This window comes from Cyrtonyx montezumae, unplaced genomic scaffold (genome assembly GCF_038088225.1).
Source record: "Cyrtonyx montezumae isolate F1298 unplaced genomic scaffold, pur_monq_1.0 scaffold_13, whole genome shotgun sequence".
NCBI classification, from domain to species: Eukaryota; Metazoa; Chordata; class Aves; order Galliformes; family Odontophoridae; genus Cyrtonyx; species Cyrtonyx montezumae.
Window position 1 is genome coordinate 22295342 of NW_027071859.1, and position 14221 is coordinate 22309562.

Here is a 14221-nt window from a genome sequence, read left to right on the forward strand (position 1 = left end):
GGGTGGCTCCTCTCCAGGCTGGGCTTACAGCTTTAGCTGTGCCCTGTGTGAGAGAGCTATATTTAGCAGGAATTTGAGGCATGTGTATCTGTGCTCTGACCAAAGCAGCATGTCGGTCAACATGTTTCTGTGTCACAATGCATACATTTGTTGTTGTTTTATTATTTCTACATCTATTTTCTGTCCTTCAAATAAATAAGCACCCTCAAAAGAAAGTACTTAATATTTCAACAGCAAGGTTTTCTCGGTGTTCTTTTCTTAGGGAGATAACTTACATTAACAAATTGGTGGAAGAAGTGGTAATGTGATCAGGTATATTCCATTTCACTTTAGCAATCTGTATTCCAGAAGGAAATCCTGGCAAGCAATCACTGACAATGGGACCTCAATCTAAATTACAAAACAGGCAGTGTGCTGAATGCATATAGAGTATGAGAGAAATTAAATAGAAGTGTTTATTTGTCTTCATAAAGTACCCAAGATAATAAAAATATGCTCTACAAGTAAGGATTGTAAATGCGATGGTAATGAAAACAATAATTAATATAATTTAATTTACTACCCCAGGCCATTTGTAAATTGATGGTATTAATTATGCAGCAAACCTGTTTATAGATTGATGGCATATGAAGTCATTGAAGCCATCTAAAATAAATTTCTCTTTTCAAAACTGCTTGGGAACATATTATGCAGCTGCCTGTAGCCTCCTAATGGATATTCAAAGGTTATTTATATAATATTCTGTAATTTATGCTTTTCAAAGAACGAAGTTACATAAAAGCATACTTTTAAACCCAAGCAATTATGACATTGTACCTAAAGACAATTATGTAATATCAACAAAAATCCATTGGTATTAACTTGCATAGATGTTGCATCTGACACCATAACTGTATTGGGTTAAGAGAATTACAGCAGCAGGGAATGTATGCACTGCAGGGAAAGGTGCAAAATTCTTTCTCCAATTGGAAAAGAAACAAACAAACACAACAGCATGTAAGGATTCCTTTTGCTTCACATTGCTCCAGTTTTACTTTCTTTTTCTGGAAGAAATAGAAGAAATAAATAAAAAATAAAGGTTGTAGGGCTGAAAGTGCTTGAAAACCTAGAAATAAAAGAATCATAAAATTGCTCAGGTTGGAAAAGACCTTAAAGATCATCAAGTCCAACTGCAACCTAACCATACTGCCATAACTCTAACAACCCATTGCTAAATCATGTCCCTGAGCACCACATCAGATGGTTTTTAAACACATTCAGGGATGGTGACTCCACCACTTCCCTGGGGAGCCCATTCCAGTGCTTAACAACCCATTCTGTAAAGAAGTTTTTCCCTATATCCAACCTAAACCTCCCCTAGTGCAACTTGATGCCATTTTCCCTTGTCCTGTCACCAGTGAGGAGAAACCAACCCCGCTCTCTCTGCTATCACCTTTCAGGTATTCAGGTTCAGAGGGCAATAAGGTCCCCACTCAGCCTCCTCTTCCCCAGATTAAACAGTCCCAGTTCCTTCCAATGCTCCTCACAGGGCATATTCTCCAATCCCTTCACAAGCCTTGTTGCCCTTCTTTGGACCTGCTCCATCAATATCCTTTATGTATTGAGGCGCCCAAAACAGAGCACAGTACAAAACAGCTGATGTCAAGCATCAGACAGACATGGTGAGAAGGTGAGGTAGAGAGGTGAAATACTTACAGAAGTAGAAATAGTGGCTACCTGTATTTCCTAACTAGAGATGGAATATTAAAGCACAGCTACATATCTGCTGGAAAACAAAGGCTATCTCCAGCTAAGGAGTGTGGAGACCCAGGTGCTGTGTAAGACTGTAATGGATAGTACTAGCTGCAGTGAATCCCACTAATGCAATTATGATATATTGTGTTGCTCCAGTCCTTGTGCAGGTAATCCTACTTCTTGAAAAGAACCTGAGGGTGGTTGTGTCAAGGCTCTGGCTCTTGGCTGCATTGTGGGAACTAGTTCCTGCTAGTGGGAGGATGTTCTTGAGTACTGATATAGACTGTGACTTTTCCTGAGAGCAAGAACTAGGCATTTGATGTACTAGGTATTCGTTATTAAAAACTTTTCACTGGTTTGTAAAGAGCATATCTTGGCTACTGAGAGAAAGAAAGAGCTATGTCATTTCTCCCTTGTCTAAAATACCATCCAGAGCTTCAGGTGTTGTGCTTTTAGGGGTTGCCCTTCTGTTACTAATTCAGATGCTCCTGTGCTTGACCACTTGTGCGGATGAGAGAGGAGGAAAGTAGAGGACCATTCTGTCCCTGTGCACACCTCTGAGAGGGCTCAAGTCTGTAATATAATGTGACTTACTGGTATGAGTGAATACAAAACCCAATTTCAGAAGTAAGATGGTTGGCTTTTATTCAGGCTTTTCACTTTCAAGCATCAAAGCACCTTATTCTGCCTGAATTAAGGGTGAATACATGGACATTTTTTTTCTGGAAGTTGCTTAGAGAACTGAGTTCCCCTAAATTGTACAAAAAAAAAAAAAAAAAAGTGGTAATTGGTATAAATAACCTGTCTTTGTTTTGCATGAGTCCTCCAGGAGATAGCTGTTCGTAGTAGTAACAAAATTCTGCTTAATTTAAACAAACAAAAGAAGGAAATCTGTATTTATCATTTTTAATGTCCCAGCCACTCAGTCATGTGGATGCATTCCATCATTCCACTGTGTTCCATAATTGCTATTTACTTACAGATGCAAATTGCAAAGAAGCATGAGAGCCATAGCTCTCAAGTTTGTTTCATTTTAAATGAACAAGTTAAAAAAAAAAAAGCAGTAGCCCTCTTTTCTGTATGACTCAGTACATTTCAAGACTCTTCATAGTATAGATCCTTGAAAAAGTGATTAACTTCCATGGGCTTTGAATCAGAGGTTAAAAAAAGACAAAAATATATATTTATCTGTAATTTCATAGTTTTGAATCAGAAAGAGATTTTCTACACCAACAAGTAGTTTAATTTTATGGATTGGGGTGGTTCTTCCTTATGTTTTACTTGTGAAATCTTTGCAGTTCTATTCCTTGATATCTGGCAAAGGAAATAATTGTTTCCTCACTGCCTGGACTTCTTTTCCAGTCCAGTCTCTCCAGTGAAGGAGATGGAAACGTCTGGGGAGTACTGTGATAAAACTGAACGTTTGGATGAAATCACCTTACCTTTCACTGTATTCAAGCCCTATGTACAGAGTCTCAGTGGGATGTAGTATGAGCAGAAAGAGTTGAGAAGAATGATATGCAGTTAGTTAATGTATTTGGACAAGGGATGTAAAGAATACAAGGGACATGCTTTCCTTGAAGCAGAATCCACCCCACATGTTTCTCAGAATTAGCTGTATTTGTATTAATGAATGAAAACGTGGTTTTTTCCTTCTTCTTTTAGTAAAGGCTTTTACAATTTGTTCTAAGCTGTTAAGCAAATACTCCATGGGGTTATATGATGCCCAGATACAGTGGCATATTTACATTTTTGTTCTACTAAAATTGAGTTAAACAAAGCAGCCTTAAAATGAATAGAATAGAATATGGCTTTCTGTTTCTGGTATGAAAAATGGAAATAATAGCAAATTATTGAACAATTCTCCTGTCTTCTGTGCTATTCCATGAGAATGTATTGGATGTTGATGGATATAATCAAGACATTACAATGTCCATGAATAAGGATATCAAATGCATTGATTGATGAAAAATCTATTGACAGGTATAGTTAATAATAGACTTTAAAGTTAAATCAATGAAATAATTCACATGAGCACTATATGTTATTTCATCTTTAATAAAAATAATTTAGACAAATGTAGACAAAAATATTGAAATAATTATGTGTTTTGCAGGTCACGTCTCAAGAATCTGAAGCCAAACCATTGACCTTCACATTTGTGCCATCCATTGGACAACTTCCCACTCATTTTGATGTTGTAGATGTTTCTAAGTTCCTTGTGACAATTCCAGAGGAGCCAAAGGATCTGAGCAATCAAGAAATTATAAATAAGGTAGAATTTTGCTTGTGGTTATTTTTCCAAAGATATGTAATATTTTGTTCTGGGCATCCCTGTACTGAAATGTTTTACCTTGAACTATGTCTTGGCTTGTATTTGGTTATAATTGCTAAGTCTACCAGAGGTGCAGAATCATTGCGCAACACATGTCTGCACAACAGCCTATTTTTGTTGTTGAATGCATACCAGGAAGGAAACCCTTCAACATTCTGATACTCTACTTTGCTGGTTGTAGAAGGATATATTCCTGGCAGAGGCAGTGGAATTCCTTCCTAATCTTCATAGGAGCAAGGGCAACATGTGAGGCATGCTATTACATGGGAATTCAACAAGAGATGGTCACATTTCAGCAAATGCCAGTGCTTTGGCTTCTAGATAAGGTGGCACTTCTCTTCATAGCTACTGAGGAATGCATCAGTTGAAATGAAATCTTGCTTCTTGTATTTGAAAACTTGTCCCAGTGATCTTCTATGGCAGTGTAACCAACAGCCATTACACAGCTCACAGTATCTGTTTCCTTCTTTCCCTGCTTCACAACAGATTCACAGAATCACACAGAATCACAGAATCATAGAGGTTGGAAGGGACCTCTAGAGATCATTGAGTTTTTTTTCAACAGAATTTACAACAATTCCTTTCCTGCTCATGCCGTGGGGTGATTTTGCTGTTGTTCCTCCCCGTAGGACATTTTGGGACCTGCAGTTCTTGATGCTCTTCCTCTTGATAAACTTTTCCCAAGAGTTCATAGTCTTCTGACCTGACCATGGGCATTCTTAAACAGACATATACTGAAATATTGTCCTCAGGACATTTAACTCATCAGATACATTTCCAGACATTCAGTATGATTTTGAGATAAGCAGTGCTCTGAGATAGGCTGAATTATGTGTTTCAGACATCTTTCTCTCTGTGTTTTCATATGCTATTAGCCAGAGAAAACTTTCTTGCCAAGGGATGCAGTACTGAGACCTTCGTAACACTGATTATTCCTTTTCCTGAAACATCTAGAACCTAGACAACCGAGACTTGATAAAACAAAAACAACCAATAAGCAAACAGAAGCAACTCCAAACTCATGACTGTATTAACTTATAGTACATTTAAATATATATTTTTTAAGAATTTGGAGATTTCAGGGGAAACTTATTATTACTGTTTCTCAAGCAGTATTCGAGTATGAGCCCCATCTACAGGTTCTCTCTTGCATTACACGTTATTTTTATTTCACAATTCCTCCAAGAAAAATGATTTACCATGGCAGTTTGAATACGGATTTGGTGATTGGTGATTTGCATATCATATCTCCAGCTACTCCTGCTCTTATTCTTATTCTTATTCTGCTTACTTGAGAAGTCATATACTGAAAGAGGAAATAGGAAGAACAATTGTGGTCTGTGTTGAGATGCTGAAACACATGGTAAAGCTCTCTGACCTCAAATTATCTGTCTGCCCTTTTCAGAGAATGCCTTGGCTTGAAGGCCATTGTTTCTTCATTAATATGTATAGGTTTTGTCCCAGATTTATCTACCAGACTCCTCTCAGGAGTATTGTCTGCTCCCATGGATCCCACGGTCACAGTGCCTTCCCATCATGTCTGACAGCTCATTTGGCTTGATTTCACCCTCTTTTCCTCTTACCCTCCCCAGTCATTGCACCAGGCTTGGGCTCCCATTCTGCTGTGAGTGCACCGCTGCTCCTTGTGTAACAAGGAGGCATCACCTACCGCTGTGGGAGCTGGCTGGATGCTGCCTGGGGAGTGGCAGAGTAGCTGGGTTCTGCTCAAATCAAGCCCCAATGCTTAATTCAACTTCTGCACTTCAGGTTAGTGTAGTGCCAGCCACCATAGCAGGCCAAAGTTCTCCTCTTCAGGAACACAAATATAATGTGGCTAACTGAGATCTTTTCCTTTGTGTCTCTTGCAGGCTAAGGTAGTATCTGATGAGCAGTCCTTAAACAGTGGAGTCCAGACAGATTGTGTGCCTGCCATCTCTTCAGATAGCACCCAAACTGTTCTCCAGTCCCTGGTATCTAACTCAAGCAAAGGAAAAATGCAGGAGAATGATCTTTTTAAGGCTGAGTTTATCCTGATTACGGACTCCGGTGATGAAGATGAAGCAGGAGCTGCCTCCATCAGTGCCCAGCAGCCCTCCAATGGTTATGGGCCCATCAGTGCCCAGCTGCTGGCTACATCCCATGTTTCTCCTGGTATGGAGTCAAGGAAACCTTCTGGTGATGGACATCTTTCAAGTGCTACACTTTCCCACAGCACTCCTGATCAGCAAAACCAGCAGGTAACCTATTCAACTATTATTATTTATTAAGATATTATTAAATCTATTAAACTCTTGAGCTAAACTTTGCTTTCAGACTTTTCAGGACACAGACACTGTGTTTCCTTGTAAAGCAGCTTGACCAATTTATTCTTTGATTAGTGCTTTTGCTAGTCATTTCTGTAATGTTTGTATTCTAAAGAGTTGTCCCTGCCCTTCTGACTTACTGCCTCTCCCTGTGGCCCTAATGGATAAATGGAGCAAGTAATGCAGATCTATTATTCTTTCCTTTCTTTCCTTTAAGAGCAGCACATCATGACAGCCAGTTAATCAGATGGTGTTAGATTCCTAGCTAGACTAAATTGGCTAAGATCATTGAAATCAATGGAGCCTGTAGATCATTTGAATTATTAGTATCTGACATCCTAGGCATATTTTCTCTCAGCACCTGCTGCAGTTCTTTATTCTAGAGATAAAAGATTAATCTATTTGTTAGTTAACACTGAGCTAACCCTATTAATCTAATTGTTAGTTAGCATTGAGTTTGTACAGGTATAAAGAACTAATGAAATTGAACGGACTGTTTTATGTTCATCTTCATAGGACACATTGATTTATTGAAATTTTAAATCCCTGATGGGAGAGTAAAAAACAACAACAAAAAGTGTTTGAAATTTCTCATTCTCAAAATGCATGAATCTGGTTTACTGCATGAAAATTTAATGTCTCACCATAGAAAGGTCACAGATAGTTTGTAAGGGTGTGTATGGCATGGTAAAAATTATCATTTGGCCAAATAGCAACATCCTTCTCACACAGAAATTTTCAGATGTTTCCTTTGACCCCAACTGGTTTCCATCAGTTGAAAGTACAATTCTTTGTCAGTACTCTGAAGAGAAAGTACTTTGGCTACTTTGACTCTGAAAATGAATGGGACTTTCTAATATATTAAAATAATTGCACTACTATTTTTTTTTCCTCATTCAATTCAGTGTTGATTTTTGATGGAGAAAATCGTGAATAAGAAATCCACTCTTGTTTGGGCTTCACAGTACTCATTTCTTCCTGGAAACACTCAGTGAAGTCCTATGGCAGGAGTGAATGCAGAGGTAAATCTGTTCAGGGAAATTGCTTTTAAGAAAATAGTGGTCCTAGGGAAAGACCAATTTACTTCAGCAATTTGAAGTGTGCAGATTCTCCCAGGCTTAGCTGGGTGATATCTTGAAAAATTTCTATAAAATCAGAGTGGATTTTTTGTATGGCTGCAGAGAAATTTGTAGGCTGTAACTTTGTTAAATTTTTGATGACTTGACAAGAAATCATGGATCTGCTTGGTGAAGTAACAGAAAACAGATTGTACAGAATAAGGAAGTGAAGCTTAGCTCTACTAACTATCCACCTGAATGTGATGAGACAAATGAACATTCTTCTTCAGCTCTCAGGCATCACTCTTACTGGTTTACTGTCTCATGAAACACAGTTTAGAAATGAAGGAAAAGTAGCAAAAGATTTAATAGCTGAATTATTTGTCTGAGTAGATTTCCTATGCCGAAAGTACTCCAAACAAGGGCTACTTTGTCAGTTCTAGGACTCTGAAGCCAACAATATCTCACTTAAGAGTTATTACATATTCTTTTAAATGAACCTAATGTTATATATAAGTAGACTTAATGATCAATTTTCTGTCACAAATGAGAAAAATAGGGATCAGCACTGAAGACCACTGTATTGTACAGAGTTTTGGTCTGAATCAGAGGGCTTCTACAGCTTCATTCATTTCTGAATTCATTATAAGAAAGAAAAAATTAGGACATTAAAAAAAAACCAAGAACACAGCTTCTGTTGTTCAGACTTAATAGGGATGACTATTTGAAAATGCTGTGCCATATTCAAAGGGTGAAAAAGATATTCAGCATTAAAATATGTATGCATGTGTGTATATCTATACACACATATATCAAGTCATTCTGGTCATATTTGAGATATTTTCTTTATATATGTAGTCAAAGAGAGTCTAGGCATGCAACATAGGAGCTGACTGGCTCTCTTCCTTGAGATGTGTCCTTTGGGGTGAGGGGGATGTGGCTGCTTCCTTTAGTGGCAGGGGGTGCTAGACCAGCTTGCAGAAATTCCTCAGCTCACTAAAGGGAATCAATAGCCAAAAGTGTTTTTTCTTCTGTCAAAGTCACTTGGCATTCCTCTGTCCGGTGTGTGTCACGTGGTTTGGCTTTTCCAGAGCTGTATAAACTCCTGCCATCGCCAGAAAGAAAGTATCTTCCTTGCTGGGACAGTTCTGAATGGCAACTGTGTTAATTGACTCTCAGGTCACAATTCAATTTGCCATGCTGTTTCCAGATATCGTGCCAAGTTTTCCACAATTGCCAGTCCTTTCTCTTTCTGGCTCTCAAGTTGCAAGCTGAAGTAGGGAAATGGCCATATATTTTCTTAACCTTGGTCTAAATCTAGTGAAATCAAAGAATGACTAAGTGATACCAGATCTAGATGGAGCCACAGTCTCTCAAAGATGTGAATTTAACCTTTTGGGCTTTCAGTTTGTCATGTTCCTTTCTTTTCCCGTTTCATCAGAACTTCTCTAAGGGCTTTACTGATTATCAGTAATGATATTTTTGTATGTCCTTACAAAATATTGTGATCTCATTAGAAAAATCAGTTAGTTATAAAAACATAGCTCAGTTCTGCATTTTCAAATATACTGAAGTTCTTCTGGGCAAGGCTGTATACTAAGATTAAACTTGTCTGATGTTTCTGGAATCATTATCTATGTGAAAACACAAGTCAAGTGAAAACATTTTTCAAGTTCCTTGATCTCTTCATACCACAGTATCCCGAATGAAAACAAATCCCTTGATCGAAGGAAGTTATTGTATCTCATTTACTGACACTACTGATGTTGCATGTGTAAGACCATGGCCATTTTAGCAACCTCCCACACCCTGACTCAAGAGAGATGTGGAGAAGGTGATGGGAATACAGCACAAAGTTGATGAGACAGTCGGGATACATGTGAGTGGATGCTGAGGTAGCTCCCACAAGTGAGCCTTGTTAGGTCACTTCTAAGCTATTTTGATTTGCTTCTCTGACTCTGAAAAAAGAGTGTGATCATACAGGTATGTACCTAACGTAACAACAATAGCAAAATCTATTAAGAAGACTTGAATCGGTTCAATTAGCTCAGCATGTAAGTATTCAGTGTTGTTCAAACTGGAAGAAGACTACAGCAGAAATCTCTTTAGTGTACTTTTTGGAGCATATTTATGGTCTGCTACCATTAACATTTACTTAGCTGCTTATAAATCTTTCTTACCAAGCGTTACCTAATTAGAAGTCATTGCACATCCTGCTCTTTCATTATAGTGTCTCATATTCGTTCCTCATTTTCTTTCAATCCAGTGTCTTTGTAAGGGAAAATTATCTATTCCATTTTGAAATATAGGGATTTCATTCTTCATCCTTGTTTTTGTAATTGATAATCTTCCAGCACTCATTATTAAATACAGCAGGCTTCTCAAAATTAACAGACATATGACTATGCTGCTTTTTATGGTGTTAAATGATTTTGTTTCATTACATATTTACTATTATTTTTTCATAATTTTAAATATTAGTAAATTATTGTACAAAATCTCTAGTGTTTTTCTTAGTATTTATTAGTAGTTTTCCTGACACTTGTCAACATTTCTTAAACCAGAAGAATTTATAGTACAGAGGTATCACAGATATTCATTTTTATATCATAATATTTGCACTGCATAAATAAGGTTTCCATTTTGAATACTTATATACATTTGTATAAAGATGGGAAGTTAGTGTGGTTGTAAATCACAATTATCAGATTGAGGATCTGATTAATATTTATAAATATCTGAAGGGAGCTGGGGGGCAAATGGATGAGGCCAGGCTCTTCTCAGTGATTTATAGCAATAGGACAAGAAGCAGTGGCCTAAAATGTGAACGTAGAATGTTCTGTATTAACATATGAAAGAACTTCATTAAGACAAGGGTGATGGAACACTGGAACAGGCTGCCCAGAAGAGATGTTATGGAGTCTCCATCTATGGAGATATTTGAGATCCATCTGGATGCCTACCTGTGGGACCTATTGTAGGGAACCTGCTTTAGCAGGGGGTTGGACTGCATGGTCTCTGGCGATCCCTTCCAACCTCTGTGATTCTATGATTCTGTAAAAGGCATTCCAGTAATTAGCTTTTGTTTCTATAAATGAAGTGAATCTGAGGGTGTCTGATATAGAAAATGTCTTCAGTTACAAGTTTTGCTACTTGCATGCTATTTTTAGTGGGAAATGCTCACATATTTTTATTTATATGGGCTGACAGGATTCTTCTGTGCTTATTTATCCCATATTTTGCATTTCAGGTACAGTTTAGTCCTTAAAAGCCAGTGCATCTTGTTTTCCTGTCACACCCTCTATCTCATAAATTATGTTTTATACTTAATTTTGTTTTGTGATGTGTCAATACTTCATGACATCAAGCTATAATAATTCCTCTTTCTTAATGTGAAGTTATATCTATTAAAAATTAGAATTAAAAAGATGAGCCAAAGCCACATGGAATTAATGTATGTAGAACCTGGTATAACTGTTTTACAGAATTGCATAGTATTTTCAGTGCATCAGATAAATGAAAGAACATCTATCTATATATTTACATAAAATTTTTAGGTTTTTAAGTTTTTAGATCTTATTCAGTTTTCCTACTTTCAAACTCCTCAGTCAAAAGTCAATGATATGTTTTATTCAAATATTATATTCCCCAGTTTTTAATTTCAACATCAAAATAACTTGGAAGATTCTGAAAGAATTTATTTCTTTTAGAGCACAGAACTGTATAAAACATTGAGTATATATTCTTGTATGCTCTAACTAATTTTGAAAAATCCTAATTAGAAGTGACCTAAGAAAATAGGCACTCATAGAAGAGCTCATTTCTGTTTTATTACTGCATTATAAGGCTGAGGATAAGGGGATAAGGACTCTTATATTCCTGTAAACTGTCAAAGATTGTTCTGTGAAAGACCAGAAGAGTGAGAGACAAACTGGATGCTTTGATTTAGGTTGTTCTGAACAATTTTCTCATTCTGGTATCACAGTACTGCAGAAGATGTTCAGTAAGTGAAATAATGAGTAGTTGAGTTGAATCTCATTTACAGAGAGATTACTTTTCATGAAACTGGTACAGTAAGATTGGGCAATATTAACTGAAAGTTGAGAACATTGTGTGTTTATGCAAGAATGGCATGGTTCTTGACATGGCTGTCACAACTGCCTCGTGTTTTACTTAAAAAGTCAGTAGCCTTAAGTATTCTCTATGTCAGCAGAACTCAGATCCTGTAAAAGTAAAACAGCACAACTTGACTATGCTCAGTCAAGTTCTCAGACAACCTTGTCCATCAGGATGGTTTTTTTAACCCACACAGCAGTACTAATGAAACACTATGTGCATGAATACAGAACTGAAATGTGGGATGCTTAACAGTTCCACAGGTTCTACCTATATTAACATTTCTGTTTTTCTTTTTTCTCCAGTTAATTTCTACTCTTTCCACCTCTGATCATCTTTCCTCTAAATCACCTGCTGTCCACTTAATTTCTCCAACTAATCTGAAAGTAGCGTGTGGTGCCATGGTTAACCTGAATCAAGCCTCTTCGCTGGAAGACTCCCATAACAACTGGCAGTCAACAGCTGGGTCTTCTAAGCAAGATTCGTCTCTCTACTTTCAGTCTGCTTTCCACAGTTCAGTCCCTTCCATGTCTAAAATATCCTGCTCTGCATCAAATTGTTGTTACTCCAGCCCTCAACTGTATGATAACATGCAAACACCAAGTCTCCATGTCCCTGGCTGTGTTTGCAAAATGGGAAACTTCACTAGATCTTCTGTTACAGGGAAGAGTGTTTCCCCCAGTCCTCCACATTCAGCTGAAATTCAAGTATCATCAGGCCAACTTTCATTTTCCTGTTCTTCCAAAAGACTGAATGCTTTACCTCCCCTCCCTGTACATATAATAACACATTCATTATCTCCTAGCCCTAAAGCGTTGTCTCCACCCTCTCTTTATGGCTCATCTTCAACTATATGTAGTATAAATGAACCTTGTACACAAATGTCACCTAAAGGAAATTTAGCAAGGTCAGGAGGTAGATCCCCTCTGCCGACCAGACTAACACTCTTGACTGCCATTTTGAGATCAGGCTCTTCTCAGCGGAGACCACTTTCCCCTGCTTCTTGCCCCACATTTTCTCCTTCTTCCCTTTGTTCTTCAACACTTGCAATAGATCAAAAGTTCAAAACAACTCCCCCAACACCCAGAAAATCTGTTTCAAGCCCTCCTATTAGGCCAGATTCTCCCAGCAAAGAGGAATATTGGTCTTCGGGACGGGCTCGGCATGTGTCTTTATACTCCAAGCCTCATGCTGCTCCTCGGGCAAGGTCTCTTTCTCCTAAGAAGCACCTTCCAGGCCGAACACTTTCTCCAGACACCCGAAGTCCCCTTTCGTCCCCAATCCCCTCCCATAGAAAATCAGCTACCTCTGCAGGCTGGCAGACCACACTGCCTGCTCCAGCAGTGCCACCATGTGCCCCAGCACACCCTTCTGTCACACAGCCAGCCTCTCTACCCCCTGAAGGCCTGTGTTATCCTGCCTCCAAGTTCCAGGCGCCTCAGAGGTCTCAGAGGGTGCATACTTACTCACCCATTTTTACCTGTCAGTCACATCCTTTGCTTTCTTCTACCAGTCATAGTGGCACAGTCTTCCCCACCACAGAAAAGTACTCATCTCCCTCCCCAGGTCTTTTGAATTCAGCTTCTAGATCTAACTTATATTCATACCAAAAGTCTACTCAGGAGCTGAGTGCTTCCTCTCCTACCCCTTCAAATGTCTCAAATCAGTGGTCTCTCTCACATCCTGATTCTACTTCACTGGTTCCCCAAACTCATAATATTAATTCCCACCCACCACAGCTTCATTCTTCATTGATGCACAAAAGCTATAGGTCTAATTCCCACTCTCCAAGACCTGAGCGATTTGTCACCTCACCAGTATTAAAGTGTAGATCTCCTGTCTCAGACAAGTCACTGCCATCAAGACCCCAAGAGCTGACTTCACCACAATCTTTTTCCCCGCCTCCTGACCATGAAAACATCAAACCCAAGGTACTCTTGATGCATGCTTATTTTCTAATGGTTATTTGTCCATTTAGGAAAAATCGCATCTATCTGTGTTGTTGCAATATGCTAGTAAAATGAATTGGCTGGGGAAAAGGAAGGAACTGTTATTGAACTGGTAGTGAGGCAATGAAGAATAAATCTTACTATTTTAAATTTCTAGCAACATTTTTTTTGTATTTTCAAGAAGATGCTGTAGGTGTCCTTTAGTGCAAAAAACAATATTGGTAGACTGGAGGACATAGGAATGATTTGTGTCCAGTTGTTTTGACCTGCTGAGCTCAGCTGAATAGCCAGAGAAGACCAATAGCCAGAGAGGGAAGACAAGGACAGTCCCCTGCTTCTTCCCCTTCTTTCCCACTGATACTTCTAATCTTATTATGCTAGACAGAGGATGGTGAGATCTTCCTACAAGATGCAGTCCTGCAAATATGAAAGTCTCACACTTGGCGCATCAGCCGTACTCCCGCTGTTAGTCATTCACCAAAAGGCAGGAGAGCCTCAGCAGAGTGAAAATAAGCAACTATGGCAATTGCTGCAGGAGTGCCTGAGAAACAGCCTCCCTTTAAACCTGAAGATAAATCTCAAGAAAGGGAAAGGGAGGGAAAGGAAAGCTGATCACAAGATGTACAGCAGATAGATGCCTGGGAAAAGAAAAGAAACTGCCCTGCACAAGGGGAGAGCTGATGGCAGGAGACAGCAGAGCTGCAGAAGGCATTCCAGCCTCTTTTG

General features: G+C 38.6%; 1 protein-coding gene across 5 annotated transcripts in view; it reads left to right on the forward strand.

The window, feature by feature from the left end:
* MLIP (muscular LMNA interacting protein) overlaps positions 1-14221 on the forward strand; it is a 93677-nt gene that overhangs the window by 33591 nt on the left and 45865 nt on the right. For 3 of the 5 annotated variants that reach the window (XM_065730807.1, XM_065730808.1, XM_065730809.1), the window contains exons 2-4: positions 3851-4009; positions 5938-6306; positions 11852-13477. In XM_065730807.1, the coding sequence (XP_065586879.1) occupies positions 3851-4009; positions 5938-6306; positions 11852-13477 (2154 nt within the window). The remainder of the gene's footprint in view (positions 1-3850; positions 4010-5937; positions 6307-11851; positions 13478-14221) is intronic. The other 2 variants (XM_065730810.1, XM_065730811.1) reach the window with 1 other exon arrangement.